A 22,158-nucleotide genomic window follows, 5' to 3' on the forward strand; every position below is an offset into this window, starting at 1 on the left:
GCTGTTGGCTAGGTGCTGTGATTGGGAGGGGGGCAAGAGGTGATTGGGCTTCAGGTGGCGCCGGCGGGAACCGAGGACCCCGAAGAGAAGCCGGAAGTTTGCCATCTTACTGGTGGGGGCTCTTCAATTAGCATAATAAAACATGTGCTATTCTGCTTTATTTGGGGAATATTAACTGATCTCCCTGAAGAATGATTCTAGAGCTTAATGTTCAACATAGTTTTAGTAGGGGGGGAATATTTCCTAGCATGTAGTTTTACATTGCTCTGACTACAAATATCCTGCCTTGCTTTCTCCAGAGGCTCTCATCTTATTCTGTCTAAGCCTATGGTCCCTGTCTCATTCTCCCACCTACAGATAGAGACTCTATCTGCTGCTAGGGAAAAGGGGCAATGACCGCTCTGGCTGCTTCATGCTGAGAGGGCGCAGTAAAGGGTGCAGCTAGGTCTCCATCACTGGTCAGTTGAGAGGGCCTTGGAAGGTTGGTTCTTCTATTCTGGGTTTCATTTCTATTACTATTTGCAGTTTTGTGGCTTCTACATATAAGGCTGGAGGCACCAGGGGAAGGGATGAGCCTGATGGAAAGCTCAGTCCTCACCAAACAAGGTGAAGAGACCAACAGGTTCCAGTCTGACAACATTCCAGAACCTGATTGGATAACATTCCTAACTAGAGCCCTTCCCCCAAGCTAGAAGAGTAGTGGTAACTTTCCAGTACCTGGCTAAAGGCCAATGAGAAACTCCCATGTACCTTAGGCAAGCCAATCCTCACGCCACTGTACACCTTTGCTCTCCTTCCCCCTGCCTTCTTTAAAAACTTGCTGACTGCCCTGCTGGGTGTGACTTCCCCGGCCTGTGTTTCAGACCGAGGAACATCACCCAGGAATTGCATTCAAATAAACTACCTGGCCCTTTGTTGCCTCTCTTCGCCTGCTTATTTTGGTTGGAATTCATTGGAATTTATCTTACACTAGGCAAGATAGAACAAATTGCTATTAGGTTAAGTAGCAACATCTGGAGTTTGATTTTCCATTCTGGAAGGACAAACTTGATGAGATTAAGAATGCATGGCTGAATATGAGAACTAGAAATACGAAGAGTCTAATTGAGAATCATAGCCAGGTATCATGGGGAAACTAGAATTCTGGATTGAGTTTGCATCTCAATTACTAGTATTAGGATTTAGTATAGATAAGACTGCATTATTGAAACAATACTTTTCTCTAAAATCACCCTCATTTTTATTAGAAGTAACCAGGTTAAGAAAATAACTAACACTTGGCTTGATTATTTGCATAAGTGCAGCAAGAAGAACAATTGATTACATAGGCTCTTTTAAATATGCTTTGCTGGAACTTTTTGTAAGGAATTTCAGATTGAACTTTTAAGGGCTTCTTGAGGCCAGAAAGCCAACCAGACTTGCCATCAGGTTGTGCCTGCAGTACCTTTAGGTTTGGGTGAATTCCTCTCTTCTTGAGGTACCCAAGACATTCCTGAGGTTCCTGCACCTGCTAGGAAGTGACCTTCCTTACTCACCTGGTAAGGCTGCTGGGAACTCTGTAAGCGAGGTGCCAGGCCAGTTCTTCTAAGGGGCTTTGTTGGCTTTATGAAGTTAATCTTTGTTCCTTAAAGTTGTCTGTTCATATCTGAGTTTACACATGTGTCTCTGAGGTATGATGTTCCAGTCAAAGCCTTGGTAATATAACCAGTGTTTTTAACTGGTCCTCTTACAAGGAAAGCAGATTCTTATTGAACTTGTGCAAATAAACATACTGCCATGAAATATAAAAATAGTCACTGAGAGTTTTTAAATTCTGGACGGATCAGGTAGAGAGAAAGATAAAGTTTCAATTCTGCTTATAAAGGCAGTCATTTACTAAACTGTTGTCCGTTTAAGAGAAAAAGCTTAAAACAGTTTATCAACAACATTTGAAACAAAAAGCCACAAAATCATCTTCCTTAGTTTACTTAATCCTATGTAACTAATACCTGTTCTGCTGAAATCTAGTCTTTTACTAGTTTAGGAGTAATATAACAGTGAGTATAAATGACAAAAGACTTACAAATGACAATGGTTAAAGATTTGATGAGAGCTTACTGTAAGACAGTTGTCATAAGGAAATCTGGATATTTCTGTAACACAAAACATTCAATAACAAAGTTTAGCATCATTCCCTGTGACAGTGCCTTCTAGGTAATTAAGCAGGTAAATAAGCCATATTAGTTAAATATTTTCCTCAATGAGAAAAAATTCCTCTGATATGTTCCAGGGGCCCTCTGGAAAATATCAGAGTGAACTGGAGGTAAAAAGCATCTTTTTGAATTTGATTTTGGGCAGCTGTTAAAAATTTTAAGGCGCTTGCTTAAATAGTTAACTCACATTAGACAAAGCTACACTTCACTTTAAGCATTCTTTCTTTGAAAGATTTAACAGATACCATCAACTTAAATGACTTTAGGTAAACTTAGGCAGCTGATAACCATAAGGACATGTCTATTCAGTTCAACTTAAATTAGCATTAATGCTTAATATCTTCTATTAGAATTTTCTGGAAATTTTAGAATGCCCAATTTTCACAAGCGCTTGTCTCTAAATCAATTTTTATTAATACCATCTGGAGGTAGAAAAATATTTTTCCCTTACACACTTAGACACATAAATGTACAGATTGAAACATAATGATACAGTGAGAGTACAGACAAAGCTCTTGGCGTGAGCCAGAAGGGGACAAGATAGCCCGTGGTGGTGCATTGTCTAGGGGTTTAATAGGAAGTTGAGGATATTTGGGAATGTGAAAAAAGCTTAGGGGTGTGGACTTCAAGGCAAGTAGTAGGTGTTTAGGATTGCAGGGGAGACAGAGAGGGAGCTTGGTTCGGAGGTAGGAGAAAGCCTGGATATATGGGATCTCTTTCCATTTGCCTGTGCACTCACAGAAGTTGTATAAGTCATGGAGAATTTTAGGATCTAAAGAGCCATTTGGGGTCCATTTATACTGATTGTCCAAGGGATATTTTGGCCAGATCTCATTACAGTAGCGAACAGGTTTGAGGTCTGGAGTGAGGTGGATGGGCTTTAGATTATTGACTAAGCACCCTAGTGGTGAATCTGTGGGAACGGAGGGGCCAGATCCCATGGTGAGAATGAGACTGTTCAGAAGTCGCTGAGGTGTCCCTGAGCGATTGAGAAGGTCACGGAGAAAACCAGGCACAGTTATGGGGTTGTCACCACCTCTAACTGCGGGGTTGAGGCAAAAATGTCGAGGAGGCTGGGTACCTGGTACCAGGAGTTTACGAGTAGATATGTAGATAAAGGGAGACCAGCCCTCAGTGGATGAGGATTCTCACCATGGGGAGGCAGAGAAAGGTCAACTATGGGGATCAACTGTGACTCTGAAAGTCGTGGTTGGGGGTGCCCCTGTCCCAGAGGAGCCCTTGGGGGTGCCAGACACTCAGCAGTCACTTTCCAGGTTCCAAAGGGACATTTAAGTCAACCATGAAGGGGAGATTCACCAAATCGAAGGCCGGTGTTGGGCGAGAAGACAAGCGACCAGGGAAATGGACGGTGAGCCCGTGGAGGAGGATCGGGAAGCTCAGGTTCCCAGAGCAGCTCAGGTTCCCGGAGGAAGATCAAAGTCAATGGGAGAGCCTCATCCGAAGTCACGGCACCAATGAAAGGGTATCTCACCACAACCCTTCTTACCCAGAACGACTCAGGAGACACACACGGGCCCATGCAAGAGATTTTAATATCTGAAAGAGAGAGTGGCTGCCCCAGAGGGAAAAGGTGGGAGAGAGAGAGTTAAAGAGCATGGGGACAGAGAGACAGAAACAGAGAGAGGGCAGCAGCATGGTGCAGAGCGTTGTGCCTTTTATTGTGGTGGATCCACTAGGCCTGTTGCCTTGGGGGAGGGTTGGGATGTTTAGAGATAAGGGGGGTAAGCCTAGGCAAGCCCCAGGCAAGCCCTGGCATAATTCTCACCAGCTTTTGTGCTTGGGACCATGGGGCAAATGGAGGATGAATTACTATTTTCTTACACCCAGGCTATTTTATGGGTGACCAGTTGGGTTCCTTGATCCATGTACTTAGGCTTATTAGAATTTGATAAAAAATAATAGGTAAGCAAGGATTTATCTTTATAACATGTATGATACTGATGAGTTTGTTAACATTAGGAGACAATTTTATGATCTTTCATAGAAAGTAAATGTTTAAAATTAACTGAAATCACTGAATGCAGGTTTAATTGGACCTAATCTAAGTGCTATGGGGCATATATTACATTCTTACAAAAAAAAGAAATGACCAAATTTGCTTGTCAGTACATGCTGAATGCTACTTCTTCCTCATGTTCACATGTGCGAATTGGAAAGTAAACAAACACATTCCTTTAGAACTTAATATAAAAATTGAGTAATAAAAACAAATTTGAGGTGCCATAATAAACTTGGTCTAATTCTTATCCATCCTTTAAAGACTAGAGGATAACTTGAGTTTTATTTTATTTTTATATTCTCCAACATTGAAGCAATCTCTCTAATTCAATGCAGGTTTTAAAATTTTCATTCCTAAACTTAGATACGGTGTATAGTGGGATTATTTTTCTCTTATCGAGAATCAAATTGAAGACTTTCCAGGGACTCACACAGTAAATAGGAGAGAGTCTCTTGGGGCTCTGGAGTCTGCTTGTTGTTGGGCAGACTGCCACCTCGTACTAAATTTCTTGGCTACTGAGACGTTCCTCTAGTACCAGTAAAAATGAATTGCTTCTACGACCAAGTGAGATAGCATTCAAAGAACTGTAAGGATAATCCTGTGCTTGTAATACTGGAAGAAGTCTGACTGTCGTTACGGCTACCAGGAGTGTTAATTACTTTGCTTAAATTTACCTATCTGTCTGCTAATGGTAATGATACCACTGAGATGAGCTTGAATAATGGGTTCATAAACCAGATTTTAAGGAAAGTGCTCCCTTTAAACTTTAATAGAAAAAGTTTTCTGCCTACTCTTTTTTCCATTCCATCTCTTCTCCCCTTGGAACAAGTACTATCTGAGTGATGTTCTTTCCTGCCAAGTTCATTTGAAAAATATGTTGAGATAATAAAGGGTATATGAAGGCTCCAAATGGGGGACATATAGAACAAAAAGCCCGCAGTTGCTTTCATAATATTTGGTATGGCATTTTACAATTTTTACAAGGATTGCTTTTGTAAATTCTTTGAGTTAAAAAATGCTAATCATGGACATGGTGAAGCAGCAACATTTTCTTTCAGTTTCAGGGCTGTGGTGAATAAAAAATGGGAATACATATTTTCTAGAGAGTGTTTTCTCTTTTTTTATAGCTTCCAGGTCCATTCCTCAATGAAAGCTTTGTAAACTTTTCATTTAATGCCTTACCTACAGAGAGGTGGAGTCAGAGAAGACGACTGATGAATAAGGATAGGGAGAGTTTCCTTCTGGAACTAATTTTAAAATTGACCTCTGAGTGACTCTGAAGCTAAAGGAGAGGCTGAGAATGGAAAATAAGCAACATTTTATAAAGCACATGAATATTCATTCTGGGATGGTTTCTCCTTCTACTTTTGAGTCATGCCTATTAATAATCAGCATATAAAGCTGATTCATGAGGTTCCAGTACAGACTGTAGGATGGCTGTTTAAATTACTTCTTATGTCATCTGGGCCTAGAAACCAAGTCACATCAGTCCTAAGAACTGTGATCCAAGTTCTGTCATTAATTAGACATTACAACTTCAGGAAGTAGTTTTGTGTGTGAGTGTGTGTGTGTATGTGTGCTTCAATTTTATCATCTCAAAAATAAAGGATTTGAATTAAATGATTAGGTAAGTTCTAAGTTCCTTAGTGTTAGGAGCCTGAGAATTTTCTTCACCTATGATTTGTTTATAAGGATATGGGGAGAAAGGTACTGGGGTGAAGGGAGGCTTGTGGGTGGAAGGAGGTAAGGAAGTAATTTTTTCATTTCTTAGAGGTAGTGAATTATCTAACTGGAAAAAGGTATTGGTCTTTATTGGAGAACCTCCATGTTCCCAAAAGATAGCTTTTACAGAATCAGGTTTAAAGAAGAAGTCTTTAGAAACAGAGGTACTGCTTGGAGTTGTGAGGGCACCTCACAATCCTCATCCATTACTGGGAATATGAGCACTTCATAAGGTTGATACTGAGATTTTTAAAAGGTGACATTTGAAATACTGCCTGGCACATAGCACTCAATAAATACTGGTCATCATCACATCATCGACATGATTCATCAACCTGAGTGCCTCATGCCACTAAGCCTGAATATCCCTTTCTTTATTCAAACAGAGTGTCCAACAGCTCCAAGCCGTTTGTACTTACTTGTCTTTAGTCATGCACTTCCTTCACCTTTGGTCAGCCTAGTCCAGTGTGTGATCAGTACCTGTCTCATTGGGAAGAAGCTGAAGAAGTTAACCAGGAGATATAAACTGAGGGGTGGTAGTGGTCCTGCTGCTGTTTCAAGCAGAATGAACAGCCCATGCAGACCTAAAGGAGGGTGTGTGCCTGGTGCATTCATGGAATGGTAAAGAGGCCCAGGAGGCAAGGGCTAAGTGAGCAGTACAAGGAGAAAAGTAAAAGAAAATAAGGCCAAGGAGATGGGAAGAGTCTAGGCGGTGTAGAAGTGAAAGCCAGTATGCCTGCTTTACTCTAAGTAAAGCTGGGAGCCAATACAGGGTCTTGAGTAGAGTGGCATGATCTGCCGCCTGTCATGACTAGACATGCAAGAGGGCAAGAGTGAAGCAAGAACACCAAATAGGGTGCTTCTGCCTAATCTGGGCAAAGAGTGATGGTGACTTGCACCAGGGAGATAGTGTGGGGGTCGTGAGAGAATTCTGGGTATATTTTGAAACTGGAATGAATAAGATTTTGTGACAGCAGGGATATGAGATTATGAGAGAAAGAGAGCAAACATGAATCCAAAAATGCTGGTTTAGACCTTTGAAAACAATGAGGTTGATAGGAGAAAGTAATAGTGACACTGGTTTTAAGAGAAAGATTGGGAGTTTGCTTTTGAACTTTACCGAGTTTAAATGAGTTAAGTTTGCAAGAATAAATTAATAAGCTACTGGAGAGAAAAAAACAGATAAAGGAACTATTTGAAGCCTTGGGTAATGTTTCAAACTGAAGTCAAGACAACCAAATTTATGAACAAGTAAATAGAGAAAAATCATCATTGAAGTTTTAAAATTCATTGATCAAAGGATATTTTTAGAAAATATCTGTTCAGTGCTCTCGGTAAAGTCCTATAACACATCAATTTAAACAATAACATGTTGGAGAAGTGAGAGTATAACAACATTTAAAACATGCCTTAAGTCAAATGAAACCACACTGGCAGTAAGGAATGGTAATATGGAACTACAGAAAACTTGATCAGTGTAAAGGCGAAACACTCTGTGTGTTTCTCCTTTACCTCTCACACGGAATACTTCACTTCTGACACTTCTGGTGCTTAAATGTATGGGGTCCCCATGGAATTGAGACGCACCACCCTCCCAGGACATGGATGTGTTCAACAACCCGGACGCTATCTGAGTCATGTAATTTTGAGATTTTTTAAATGGAGGGTTCATCATGTATGCATAATTGATTATTTGCTCAATTTCTAACCACTCTGTCTTTCATGGAAGACAGGTTGTAGGGCTAAAAGTTTCAAGTTTCAAATCATACCTTAGTCTTTCTGATGACCAGTCCTCTTCCAGGAGCTCAACAGCATTGCCTCATCAGAACAAAAGACACTCTTATCACCCAGGAAATCCCAAGGGATTTAGAGCTCTGTCCAGACACAGGGTCAAAGACCAAATGTTAGAACAAAAGGTGATTCTAGTTCTTTTATCACTTAGGAAGTTGCAATGGTTTTTGGAGTTCTGTGCCAACAACTAGAGACAGAGGTCAATGTACTATAAGTATTTTTTCTAATATTTCATAATCATTAGGCACTTTATAAACCCAAACAATATTCCAGATTTCAAAATACTATTAGTAGTTGTGTACCCTCACTCTTCCACTCTTTCCACCACCAAATAATAATAATAAAGATCACTGAGTGTGTGCACAGATGTCTCATTTAAGCTTCAGAATATCTTATAAGATAGGCAATATTATTACATCATTTTTTTCTCTATTTGTTTATTTATTTATTATTCATTTTATTATCATTAATCTACAATTACTAGACCCCCCCTTCACCAAGTCCCCTGCAAAAAACCCCATTACAGTCACTGTCCATCAGCGTAGTAAGATGCTGTAGACTCACTACTTGTCTTCTTTGTGTTGCACAGCCTTCCCCTTTCTCCCACCCCCCACATTATGGATGCTAATCATTATACCCCCTTTCTTTTTCCCTGCCCTTATCCCTCCCTTCCCACCCCTCCTGCCCAGTCCCTTTCCCTTTGGTAACCATTACTCCATTCTTGGGTTCTGTGATTCTGCTGCTGTTTTGTTCCTTCAGTTTTTCTTTGTTCTTATACTCCACATATGAGTGAAATCATTTGGTACTTGTCTTTATCCGCCTGGCTTATTTCACTGAGCATAATACCCTCTAGCTCCATCCATGTTGTTGCAAATGGTAGGGTCTGTTTTCTTCTTATGGCTGAATAATATTCCATTGTGTATATGTACCACATCTTCTTTATCAATTCATCTAATGATGGACACTCAGGTTGCTTCCATTTCTTGGCTATTGTAAATAGTGCTGTGCTAAACACAGGAGTGCATCTGTCTTTATCAAACTGGAATGCTGCATTCTTAGGGTAAGTTCCTAGAAGTGGAATTCCTGGGTCAAATGGAATGTCTATTTTGAGCTTTTTGAGGAACCTCCATACTGTATTCCACAATGGTTGAACTAATTTGCATTCCCACCAGCAGTGTAGGAGGGTTCCCCTTTCTCCACAACCTCGCCAACATTTGCTGTTCTTTGTCTTTTCGATGATGGTGATCCTTACTGGTGTGAGGTGATATGTCACTGTGGTTTTAATTTGCATTTCTCTTATGACAAGCGATGTGGAGCATCTTTTCATGTGTCCATTGGCCATCTGAATTTCTTCTTTGGAGAACTGTCTGTTCAGCTCCTCTGCCCATTTTTTAATTGGATTATTTGCTTTTGTTTGTTGAGGTGCGTGAGCTCTTTATACATTTTGGATGTTAACCCTTTATCGGATCTGTCATTTATGAATATATTCTCCATACTGTAGGATACTTTTTTGTTCTATTGATGGTGTCCTTTGCTGTACAGAAGCTTTTCAGCTTGATAAAGTCCCACTTGCTCATTTTTGCTTTTGTTTCCCTTGCGCGGGGAGATATGTTCATGAAGAAGTCGCTCATGTTTATGTCCAAGAGAATTTTGCCTATGTTTTTTTCTAAGAGTTTTATAGTTTCATGACTTACATTCAGGTCTTTGATCCATTTTGAATTTACTTTTTTGTATGGGCTTAGACAGTGATACAGTTTCATTCTCTTACATGTAGCTGTCCAGTTTTGGCAGCACCATGTGTTGAAGAGACTGTTATTTCCCTATTGTGTGTCCATGGCTCCTGTATCATATATTAATTGACCATAAATGTTTGGATTGATTTCTGGGGTCTCTATCCTGTTCCACTGGTCTGTGGCTCTGTTCTTGTGCCAGTTCCAAACTGTCTTGATTACTTTGGCTTTATAGTACAGTTTTAAGTTGGGGAGCACGATCCCCCCAACTTTATTCTTCTTTCTCAGGATTGCTTTGGCTTTTTGGGGTCTTTGGAGTTTCCATATGAATTTTTGAATTATTTGTTCCAATTCATTGAATAATGTTGCTGGTAATTTGATAGGGATTGCATCAAATCTGTATATTGCTTTGGGCAGGATGGCCATTTTGACAATATTAATTCTTCCTAGCCAAGAGCATGGGATGAATTTCCATTTGTTAGTGTCCTCTTTAATTTCTCTTAAGAGTGTCTTATAGTTTTCAGGGTATAGCTCTTTCACTTCCTTGGTTAGGTTTATTCCTAGGTATTTTATTCTTTTTGATGCAATTGTGAATGGAATTGTTTTCCTGATTTCTCTTTCTATTGGTTCTTTGTTAGTGTATAGGAAAGTCACAGATTTCTGTGTGTTAATTTTGTATTCCGCAACCTTGCTGTATTTCGATATCAGTTCTAGTAGTTTTGGAGTGGAGTCTTTAGGGTATTTTATGTACAATATCATGTCATCTGCAAATAGTGACAGTTTGACTTCTTCTTTACCAATCTGGATTCCTTGTATTTCTTTGTTTTGTCTAATTGCCATGGCTAGGACCTCCAGTACTATGTTGAATAACAGTGGGGAGAGTGGGCATCCCTGTCTGGTTCCCGATCTCAGAGGAAAAGCTTTCAGCTTTTCACTGTTCAGTATGATGTTGGCTGTGGGTTTATCATATATGGCCTTTATTATATTGAGGTACTTGCCCTCTATACCCATTTTGTTGAGAGTTTTTATCATGAATGGATGTTGAATTTTTTCAAATGCTTTTTTAGCATCTATGGAGATCATCATGTGGTTTTTGTCCTTCTTTTTGTTGATGTGGTGGATGATGTTGATGGATTTTCGAATGTGTGTACCATCCTTGCATCCCTGGGATGCATCCCACTTGGTCATGGTGTATGATCCTTTTGATGTATTTTTGAATTCGGCTTTCTAATATTTTGTTGAGTATTTTTGCATCTACGTTCATCAGGGATATTGGTCTGCAGTTTTCTTTTTTGGTGGGGTCTTTGCCTGGTTTTGGTATTAGGGTAATGTTGGCTTCATAGAATGAGTTTGGGAGTATTCCCTCCTCTTCTATTTTTTGGAAAACTTTAAGGAGAATGGGTGTTATGTATTCTCTGTATGTGTGATAAAATTCTGAGGTAAATACATCTGACCTGGGGGTTTTGTTCTTGGGTAGTTTTTTGATCACCGCTTCAATTTCTTTGCTGATAATTGGTTTGTTTAGATTTTGTGTTTCTTCTTTGGTGAGTCTTGGAAGGTTGTATTTTTCTAGGAAGTTGTCCATTTCTTCTAGGTTTTCCAGCTTCTTAGCATATAGGTTTCATAGTAGTCTCTAATAATTCTTTGTATTTCTGTTGGGTCCATCGTGATGTTTCCTTTCTTGTTTCTGATTCTGTTGATGTGTGTTGATTCTCTTTTTCTCTTAATAAGTTTGGCTAGAGTCTTATCTATTTTGTTCATTTTCTCAAAGAACCAGCTCTTGCTTTCATTGATTTTTTTCTATTCTTTTATTCTTCTCAATTTTTTTAAATTTCTTCTCTGATCTTTATTATGTCCCTCCTTCTGCTGACTTTACACCTCATTTGTTCTTCTTTTTCCAATTTTTATAATTGTGACTTTAGACTATTCATTTGGGTTTTTTCTTCCTTCTTTAAATATGCCTGGACTGCTTTCGCTGCGTCCCACAGAAGTTTGGGCTTTGTATTGTTGTCATTTATTTTCATATATTGCTGGATCTCCATTTTAATTTGGTCATTGATCCATTGTCTATTTAGGAGCGTGTTGTTAAGCCTCCATGTATTTGTGAGCCTTTTTGCTTTCTTTGTACAATTTATTTCTAATTTTATACCTTTGTGGTCTGAAAAGTTGTTTGGTAGAATTTCAATGTTTTTGAATTTACTGAAGCTCTTTTTGTGGCCTAGTACGTGGTCTATTCTGGAGAATGTTCCATGTGCACTTGAGTACAATGTGTATCCTGTTGCTTTTGGGTGTAGAGTTCTATAGATGTCTACTAGGTCCATCTATTCTATTGTGTTTTCAGTGCCTCTGTGTCCTTACTTATTTTCTGTCTGGTGGATCTGTCCTTTGGAGTGAATGATGTGTTGAAGTCTCCTAAAATGAATGCATTGCATTCCATTTACTCCTTTAGTTCTGTTAGTATTTGTTGCACGTATGCTGGTGCTCCTGTGTTGGGTGCATATATATTTGTAATGGTTATATCCTCTTGTTGGACTGAGCCCTTTATCATTATGTAATGTCCTTTATCTCTTGTTACTTTCTTTGTTTTAAAGTCTATTTTGTCTTATACAAGTACTGCAACACCTGTTTTTTTCTCCCTATTGTTTGCATGAAATATCTTTTTCCATCCCTTGACTTTTAGTGTGTGTATGTCTTTGGGTTTGAAGTGAGTCTCTTGTAAGCAGCATATAGATGAGTCTTGTTTTTTTATCCATTCAGTGACTCTATGTCTTTTGATTGGTGCATTCAGTCCATTTACATTTAGGGTGATTATCAATTGGTATGTACTTATTGCCATTTCAGGCTTTAGATTTGTGGTTACCAAAGGTTCCAGGTTACTTTCATTACTATCTAAGAGTCTAACTTAACTCACTTAGTATGCTGTTACAAACACAATCTAAAGGTTCTTTTCTATTTCTCCTCCTTTTTCTTCCTCCTTCATTCTTTATATATTAGGTATCAAATTCTGTACTTTTTGTCTATCCGTTGATTGACTTTGAGGATAGTTAATTTAATTTTGCATTTGTCACACAATCAGCTGCTCCACCCTCCCTACCATAGTTTTACTACCTCTGGTGACAGCTATCCAACCCTAGGAACACTTCTGTCTATAGAAGTCACTCCAAAATAGACTGTACAGATGGTTTGTGGGAGGCAAATTCTCTCAGCTTTTGCTTGTCTGGTAATTGATTAATCCCTCCTTCAAATTTAAATGATAATCTTGCCAGATAAAGTAATCTTGGTTTCCCAGCCCTTGTGCTTCATGGCATTAAATACTTCATGCCACTCTCTTCTGGCCTGTAAGGTTTCTGCTGAGAAGTCTGATGTTAGCCTGATGGGCTTTTCTTTGTGTGTGATCTTATTTCTCTCTCTGGTTGCTTTTAGCAGTCTATCCTTATCTTTGATCTTTCCCATTTTAATGACTACATATCTTGGTGTTGTCTTCCTTGGGTCCCTTGTATTGGGAGATCTGTGGATCTCCATGGCCTGTCAGACTATGTCCTTCCCCAGATTGGGGAATTTTTCAGCAACTACCTCCTCAAAGACAGTTTCTATCCCTTTCTCTCTCTCTTCTTCTTCTGGTATCCCTATAATGCGAATATTGTTTCACTTGTATTGGTCACCCAGTTCTCTCAGTATTGTTTCATTCTTAGAGATCCTTTTTTCTCTCTGTGCCTCAGCTTCTTTGTATTCCTCTTCTCTAGTTTCTATTTCATGTATTATCTCTTCCACTGTATCCAACCTGCTTTTAATACCCTCCATCGTGCTCTTCAACGATTGGATCTCTGACCTGAATTCATTCCTGAGTTCTTGGATGTCTTTCTGTACCTCCATTAGAATATTGATGATTTTTATTTTGAACTCCCTTTCAGGAAGAGTCACGAGGTTCATATCATTTAAATCTTTTTTGTGAGTTGTATTAATAATTTTACTTTGGACTAGGTTCCTTTGGCGTTTCATGTTTGTATATGGCGCCCTCTAGTGTCCAGAAGCTGTAGTCTCTGGAGCTGCTCAGCGCTGAAGCAATGTCAGGGGTCGCAGGGGAGCAGTACTGGTACCTGGGGGGTGGAAAGAGCTGTTCCCCACCTCCTGGCTGCTGTGCCTGTCTCCACTGCCTCAGCCAGTGGGCCGGTCACACAGGTATAAGTTTTTGTCCCAGAGCAGCCAGATATGGATCCCTGCCTTCCACAGGTGACCAGAATCTCATTCTCCCCAGGAACTCTGCCTGTATTAACTTTCCAACCCGATAGTCATGCATGTCTCATAAAAGCACCATGAAATGTAGGTTTGTGCTCCCAGAGCAGATCTCCAGAGCTAGGTATTCAGCAGTCCCAAGCCTTCCTCCCTCCCTGCTCCATTTCTCTTCTTCCTGCCTGTGAGCTGGAGTGGGGGAAGGGCTCAGGTCCTGTGGAGTCACAGCTCTGTTTCATTACCCTGTTTGCTGAGGTCTGCTCTTTTCTCCAGGTGTGTGCAGTCTGACACCGCCCCTTTTCCTGTTGCTTTATCTGGATTAGTTGTGCCAACTATATTTTCTAATTGTATCCAGTTTTAGGAGGAAGCCTCTGTCTCTCCTCTCATGCCACCATATTTAATCCCATTTTCTTCATAATCCTGTCATCATTTTGTAGATGAAATAATTAATATTAGAACTGTTAAGTAAATTGCCCAATACCACAATGCTGGTAAGTTGCAGGAAAAATAAAAAAATTGAATGAGTGAGAGAGAAGATAATTCATAGGCAAAGCAATCAATAGGAATGCAATAAAAAACTTGTTTCAGGGAAGATTATCTAGATTCAATAATCAAAGTCATGTTAAGGTAAAATTTAGAGATCTGTGAATGTAATTCAAATGGGCCCTCTATGAATAAAGCAAAAGTAATTAATAATAACCATAGTAAGTTATATTCTGATAATTTCTAAAGTTAAAAGCTTAATAATGTTATGTACTGAATGTTTGTATCCCCCACAAATTAATCTGTAGAATTCTAATCCCCACTGTGATGTTATTTGGAGATAGTGTCTTTGAGACGTAATTGGGGTTAGATGATGTAGCTCTGGGCTGGAGGGGGTTCCCAGCTCTGGAGTTCACTCTGGATTCAGTGAAACCAAAATATGACAACCAAACACTGCAGGGGCAAAAGGGTTTATACCAAGCTTTATTATTCCAGGCTGTCCTTCTGCTCCAGGCTCTCTTCTGCCCCAAACACTGGACAGAACTCTTTATATAGTAACACTAACAATAATGACTCATTGCCAATGGATGTGTAAGCATTAGCTTACACAGTAGGCTAAATACATCATCAAGTAGATTAGGGTCAGGTGAGGATCCTGGGCATAGGCACTTATGTTTTCCTTATAGGTGAGGTTATAAGGGTTGGGGCCCTCATGATGGAATTAATATGCATTTATAAGCAGAAATACAGAGAGCTTATTCTTTCTCTTTGCCATGTGAGGACACAGCAGGAAAGCAGCTGGGTAAACTCATAAAGAGATCCCTCAGGAGAATCTGACCATGTTGGCACCCTGAACTCACAATTCCAGCCTCTAGAACTGAGAAAATAAACTTCTTTTGTTTAAGCCATCTAGGCTATTATATGTTTATGACAGCCTGAGCAGACAAAGCAGCTACTAGATTGTGATAGTGTTCTTTGAATAGACTTTAAAATCATACTATTTTATTGACTGTGTTTTCTGGTTTCCAGTAAGAATTAAACTGTGAAAATTACCACCATTGTGGCAGGTCTGTAGTGAGCCAGAGACAGGAGTCTTTGTTGTGCAGGATGAAGTTTTCAAGAATAAGTTGTCAAGAACAAGTTCTACTTCAAGAGATATCACATGAAAATTAGAAGGCAGCAAGAGGGTGGAGCTGATTGATGTGCCTGGAAATTCTGTAATCTAGGGTGAAATTAGATATAGTCAATCCAAATAGAGGATTATAGTTCATGGATCTTATAGAGGTATCATTTGTCATACTGTTTGTACCCATACAGAAGGGGATATGACAATGTGGGCACCTTATCCTCATGAATTTCCAAATGATAATGTGAAGTTTTTTATATTTGGATGCATTCCCTCCTAGGACTGCCATTGGAAATAAAGTGTTTGGGGCTCTGAAGGGATCTGTGGCAAGAAGCTTTTCTACTCTCATAGTACCAAATGATTCCCTGGTCGTGAGTTAGAAAGCAAGGAATTCAATGCAGAAGTACTTTGGAAATGTGTCGTTTATCAGGACCTTGCAGATTACATGTGTAGCCAATGGAAGAAGATGATAATGCTTATAAGAAACAAATCTCTCAAAAGAAGGAACTCCAGACATGAGGAAGATACACAAGAAAGTTCGTATTGCCATATGAGAGAGTCCAGTCTATGCGAAGAAACCTAAAACTGGAGTTAAAAAGAAAAGGCAGAATTGTTCCCAAATGTCTCTTGCACAGAAGAAAAACCTGGAAGCTTAGAAGACAAGCTTCCTGAGAGCTTAGGAGTGGGCTACTGAGAACTAAACCAAAACCATCATAATCTTTGACAACTTTTCAGATAAGGAAAATTAACATTGACTAAGCTGCAAATAAATAAATACATGTTATTGCCATTATATCTTCTGGGTTTCAGAAATAAATTTTAAAAGTCAGATGTGGCTTTCTGATTTTTATTGTACTTAATTAAATCCCAGGACTGCTGATGACTTGTGAGGTGGCATCAGACCTGTCACCTAACCATTCTGGGCCTCAGTCTCTACAGAATGAATTGGGTGATACTTAAGTTTATTTCCTCCTCTAATCATTCCCCAATTTTATTCAGTTCTGATAGTGAGTTCTGAAAGTTTATCTTAGAATAAAATAGAAAAATAGCTACATCTAGAGTTATTTAAAGCTAGTGAAACTTCTGTTTGGAACACAAATGTCAATTCAGTTCTCAAAAATTTACAAAGGATATACAGCAATCACTCTTGAATTGAACATTTTAATCTTATGACTTTTAATTTTTACTTTGTTTCTATTCCTTGTTAGAACTTGGACCTGACAAATACCAAAACCCAGTTCATTTTCTTATATGGATTCTTTTTTAGGGATGTGATAAGGACCTTTTAATTACTAATAAATATAGTCTTTTACATCAGAAATCTTAAAATGATGTTGTGAAAGGGAGGTACTTGGAGAAAAAGTGGATGGTTCTTATGCACATTACATTGCAAAACTGGTGCAGGAAATTTGATTTGTTCTGCTTATCCTCAGAATATATTCAGCATGAATAAAAGTAGAATACTGTTTCCATATACCAGGGTGACTTGAACTTTGCTCTAATTATTTTTCTTCCTTCTAAAAAAAAGGTCGTAGGAATCATGATTGTTCTATCTAGACTGCTTTGTCTGTGAATCAGTCACATTTTGACCTCTACAATAACTACTGATGATTTAGTAATGCAGTGTTAGACTGTGTAGCATAACAAGTTAAAATCAGAAAATGGGAAATTTCAGTTCTTTAGAGTGTTTTAAAATGAGTGCTGCCCCAGCCAAACTGAGTTTCCTTATTGTGGCAGTAACCAGTCCTCATTCTCAGGTGATGGGTCGCCACACAGAAGCCCTGGCCTTCCAAGTCATCCCGTGCCCACATGGCTGCCACCCGCCATCCTGCCTGTCCGTGTACTCCCTGGGTTGGCCATGGTACCCTCTGCTCCTCAGCTCTATTCTGATACTGAGGCATCTTCTCAACCCCATTCCCTGTCTTTAATCACTTCCCTTTCTTTAACTGGAAGCTGGCTCCCTGTTGCAGACCTGCCACATGGCTGCCCTTCATACCTAGTGTTGTCCCTGGACTTTAGCTCATGGCCTCAAGCACACCATTGGATCCCCCCATTACTGGGGCCACCTAAAGGTGTCATCTCCCCTAGTTTCATGAGGACTTTAACTCACGACTCACTCTGTCTCTCTCCAGCACCGTTCATGTGCTTCCTGTGATCTAGGGGCTACACAGATGGTCTCGTCAGTTTACTGCCTTTCAGGCTTTCCTCTGCCCTCACCTCTGCACCCACTCCTGAGACGTCCCGTAGATCTTGTCGTTAATCCCACTCATCCAGAGGCTTAATTTTAAGTATTGTATTTTCTAATTTCCATCTTATATCTTTCCTGTATGCTCCTTCTAGTTGCTCTCTGACTGGACCAAGTCATTGATCCAAAAGTCATGCCTTTACCGTTCATGATCTTCTTCTCTATATATCTACTCTTCTTATCCAGTTGAGGTTCCATGGTCCTTCATTGAGAAGTCATGAAACAATTCTCTCACATATATTCTCAATTTATGTGCCTGTCTCCTGTTACTATAGTCCCTGGCTAAATATAAGTAGATGATGATGCAGACATAGATAGAAAGAAGATTGATAGCTAGTTGTGTACAGAGTCATAGATAATAAGTGAATAAAATAAAAATAAAAGCTACTACAGCAAAAATTGGTTATATCCAACCCTTTGTTCACCTCTCCCATAGTTGCATCACTGCAGCTACATGGACTGGGACACCCTTATTTCCATGCTTACAAATTTCATCTGGATTCGTGACCCCTGACTTCATGGGGGCCCTCACCACCACTCTGTAGTCTTACTGTATTTCTCTGGTCCATTTGCTCTCCTTCTCTCCTCAACTTGTTATTGTACAACTCCTTGTTCTCATAACCTCTAAAATATCTACCCTCTTCCTCATTCTCAGCTGATTTGTCTGGTTTCTCTTTCACTGAGAAGAGGAATTTGACAATTTCCCATGCTGTATTTACGAACCCACCAGCATTTTTCTGCCTTCTTCCCTGTCATTATAGATGGACTCCCCTTCATATCTAAAGAGAATCCCTCCAGTAGTCTTTTAGATTCCATCTCTTTACGTGTATCCAATAATATTACTCCAGTGATTATTCCTTTTTACTCTTGTATCATAAATGATTCCCTTTCTACTAGATCATGTCTATTAGCATAAAAAATGCTGCTGAATTTCCCACCTCTCCTAACCTATCCTCCATTTCCTTGTTCTTCTTTCTAGGAGAACTGTTGTTAAGAACTGTCTCTCCTTTGCCTGCTCTGATTGTCTTATGAACCCATTCCCATGAGGCCTCATCCCTATCACTTCACCTAAACTCTTTTACCACATTCAGAGTAAATGGCCTTCATTTTGCTAAATCCAACAGGCAATTCCCAGTGTTCCTCTTCCTCGGCATATCTGCACAGGGGATCATTCCCTCCTTAATACACATTCTTCACTTGTTATTTGAGATTACCAGACTTTCTTTTTTTTCTTGCCATCACTAAGAGGCTGGCCACTCCTCCTCTGTTTCTTTTGAAGGTTGCTCTTCATCACCCTGAACTCTAAATGTTGAAGTGTCCTATATCTCAGTCTGGGAAAGCTTGTTTCACTCTTCATTCACTCACTTCCATCCAGTCTCAAATCTTTCAATATCAACTATATTCTGATGATTCCCATATTTTTATCTCTAGCCTTGACGGACCCCTTGAATTATAGACTCTTATATCCAACCACCTAATGACATCTCTACTTGAACTTTAAATAAATCTCTCAGGCTTAAAATATTTGAAAACTGAACTCCTTACTCCTGCCTGCTGCCCACTCCTTACCCTAAAATCATGTTTTTCCTCACAGTCCTCCCATCTCAGGAAATTGTATTTCCACCACTAAGAGGCAAAGTTTTTACAGTGGCCTATAGGGCACCAGATTATTTTTTTCACCATTAGTTGTGGTAGGCAGAATGCTAAGAAGGCTCTTGAGTCTCACCTCCTTGGTGCACATGCCCTGCATGATGCACTCCCCTTGAGTGTGGGAGGAACCTATGGATATGATGGGGAAGTCATGCCTTCTGTTTGGTTACTGTATATGCCAAAGGTAATGGGATAGTCACTCCTGTCATTATACCTAGGTGGCTGGGGTGTAAGCCTTGTATGAGACACCTGTCGCGTGCCCTGTCCTCGCCGGCAAGAACAGCATGCAACAACAGCAGGATTCTTCTGCAGAAAGCTTTATTCTTCAGCTCTTTGTGAAACAAATGAGTTGGGCAGGACCCAGAGGGGAAGGAGAGGCTTGCTTATATAGTTCTCATGCTCTGACCTGGTTGATGCGGCTCCATATGCCTTATTAGCATAACCATTTGGTGGGTCTCATTGGTCCTTATGCCAAGGCGCAATTAGCATGTAGTTTAGTGGTGTGGGATGATTTGTCATTAGGAAGTTCGGGGCCTTCCGGCTGCCCTGCATTGGGCGCTATTTTCTGAGCGCGGCTGCCAACATCTCCCCCTTTTTTGTCTAACAGAAGCTCAAGGCGGAACTTGCCAGCAGAGGCGGAGACAGAGGCCTGACCTCCATCATACTTCCTGATGCCCCCTTTTTGGAGAGGGGTTCTGGGCATCTACCCCTATGCAGTCAGGCATGCCTCTCAGAGGGGTCCAAGACCTCTTGCAGTGCTTTGCCTCGCATCCTCTGGCTGGCGTTGGGACCGCTTGGTACAAAGGGTTTGGACCCTTTTTCTCAACCCTCTTGCACCATGAGCTTCTTAAAGAAAGCTGTGATTAAGCATTGAGGTACTCGGGCCTGGTGCAGTGCCACATGGGATCAGGGTGCAAGAGCTACCTCAAGCTAAAGCCGAGCTTCCTTCTTAAGCATGTTGAGCCACACTTGGGGAGAGGCGCCAACGTCTATCGCCATTAGGGCTTGAGCAAGGATCACCTTGTCCTGCTTATGTTGGTTGCGGAGTCTGCATAACAACCAGAGTAAGAGCATGAGACCTCCAAGCAGGAACACGCCCATCCCAGCCATGCCCGCCCACTCCTTGACGTGGGAGAGAGCTCTGAGGAACCAGGAAGAGAGTCCTTCCGCTACGGAGATATCTAGACGGGTGGAGTTGATGTGGATAATTTCTCGCCGCAGCTCTTCTAGTGTCCCATCGAAGTCTTGGGACCAGTTTCCTGAAAGATACTGGGACAGGTCTCGTGACAGATTAGCTGCCCATGTAAAATTTTTATATTGAATGCTAGTGATGCAGAGGGCACGAACGATATTTCCGCTCACATCCCAATTGGGCCATTTGCCAGAGCACTTCTATTTGTTCCTCCACGAGATCTATGCGTTGATTGAGGATCATTATTCCTCCTTTCAGTTTGCCATCAAGTGTGGACTGTTGGTCCAGGGCAGAAGCTACTGAGGCTGCAAGGTTATTGAGCTCTGTAGCCGATTTGATGGAGGTGTCTAAAGCTATACCAGCGGCGGTGGCTGCGACCGCGGTCGCAGAGATCAGGAGCACTATGGCGGCTGTAACACCGAAATCGCGCCTTTCTCGAAACAGAGTCATGGTGTTAGGGGCGTCTACGGGAACAGGGACCCAACGGGGGATGCGGACTACCAAAGCATTGGTAAAGTTACGCGCATCCCAACACTGAGACAGAAAGCAGGTTTCATTGGAGCAGGAGTCAAAGCTACTATTGGATAAGATAAACAGAAATGGGGGGTATACGCATACTGGAGAAGGTGGAAAAAGGGAATTAGGTGACTCTGGACCTGATTTTGCTGAACACGTGTAGTTCTCATTGTTATGGGTCATGATCATGTTCCAGTGTGCGCGCATGTGGTTATTCTCGCACCAAAAGGTGATATTTTTTACACCGATTCCCCCACCCTGGGGGGCGGAAAAGGGGGAGAGGTCGGTACACGAGCCATTGACTCCACACAGCATCCATTTATGGAAGGGGTTCATGCTCAGCTGCTGACGAAACTCGCCTTCGAGCACCTTTACTGGCCACCAAGCCTCATTGGCTGGCCGTCCCTCCATATCTGGGGAGATGGTAAACTCCTGCTTCTCAGTTGCCCACGTTACTACAGTTGACTGACAGTCAGTCCAGGGCCACAGCTCTCCCTCATAGTCGCCCACACAATGGGAGGCATATTTGGGTTGACGAGGCCTGTTGGTGGAATTGTTCCTGGGAGAGTGTACAAATGTGCCATTGATCCAGAGAACCATCTGGTGGATAGTCATGTTCTTATAGGGCGGGCTCCCTTCCTTATTAGGCCCTTCAAATTTAGCTGACATAACGGGGAGGCTACTGGCCTCTAGAATTATGTCACTGAACCATCCGTATTTCCTCCGTTTCAGGGAGATACAGCCAGCTAGATTCTGAGTGGTGAAGCATAATGACCCATTAGTTACGAAGGATCGGTTTTCTCCCAGGGGAGCTACTAGGGTGTCTTTAACTAAGTAGGGCAAGTTCATACTAGCATTGGTAGTGAAAAAGCGCGGAAAAACGGCTGCATTGAAACGGACAGGCATAGGCTTAGGAAAGGCAGACAGGATTCCCCATCTCAATACTCCCTGAGTCGGGGTCTCCAGTGTCAGGAGCAGGGTCAGGAGGTATAGCGAAGTCATCTCCTTTGTTTAGGACTTTCCTCGTTAGGCGCTCCGGGATCCAGAAGGGATTTTCTTCACCCTGGGGGAAAACACACACAGCTCCCCTGGATCTGATTATGATTGGATCCGGGCCCTTCCATTGGTTAGATAACACGTCCTTCCATTTTACTAGTTCTTGTGGGTCTTTTGGCCACTGATTATGGCGATCCGCTGCTGTATGGCCTTGAGCATCCAGATTCAAAAAATTTATAGTGAAAAGTGCTAGGGCTATGGCAGT

At 41.0% G+C, this 22,158-nt stretch overlaps 2 protein-coding genes across 12 annotated transcripts in view; one reads left to right on the forward strand and one right to left on the reverse strand.

Annotated features, from left to right (window-relative positions):
- Window positions 1-22,158, forward strand: part of INPP4B (inositol polyphosphate-4-phosphatase type II B) — a 910,826-nt gene that overhangs the window by 616,901 nt on the left and 271,767 nt on the right. The gene's annotated exons all lie outside the window — the stretch shown is intronic.
- Window positions 19,492-21,766, reverse strand: LOC140849774 (uncharacterized). Its single transcript, XM_073238100.1, has 2 exons — window positions 20,552-21,766; window positions 19,492-20,458 (listed from the first exon to the last, which is right to left on the reverse strand). Exons 1-2 carry the CDS (start codon window positions 21,744-21,746, stop codon window positions 20,220-20,222), a joined length of 1,434 nt encoding a protein of 477 aa, XP_073094201.1. The 5' UTR covers window positions 21,747-21,766; the 3' UTR covers window positions 19,492-20,219.

The sequence above is a fragment of the Manis javanica genome, chromosome 5 (genome assembly GCF_040802235.1).
Source record: "Manis javanica isolate MJ-LG chromosome 5, MJ_LKY, whole genome shotgun sequence".
Lineage (NCBI taxonomy): Eukaryota > Metazoa > Chordata > Mammalia > Pholidota > Manidae > Manis > Manis javanica.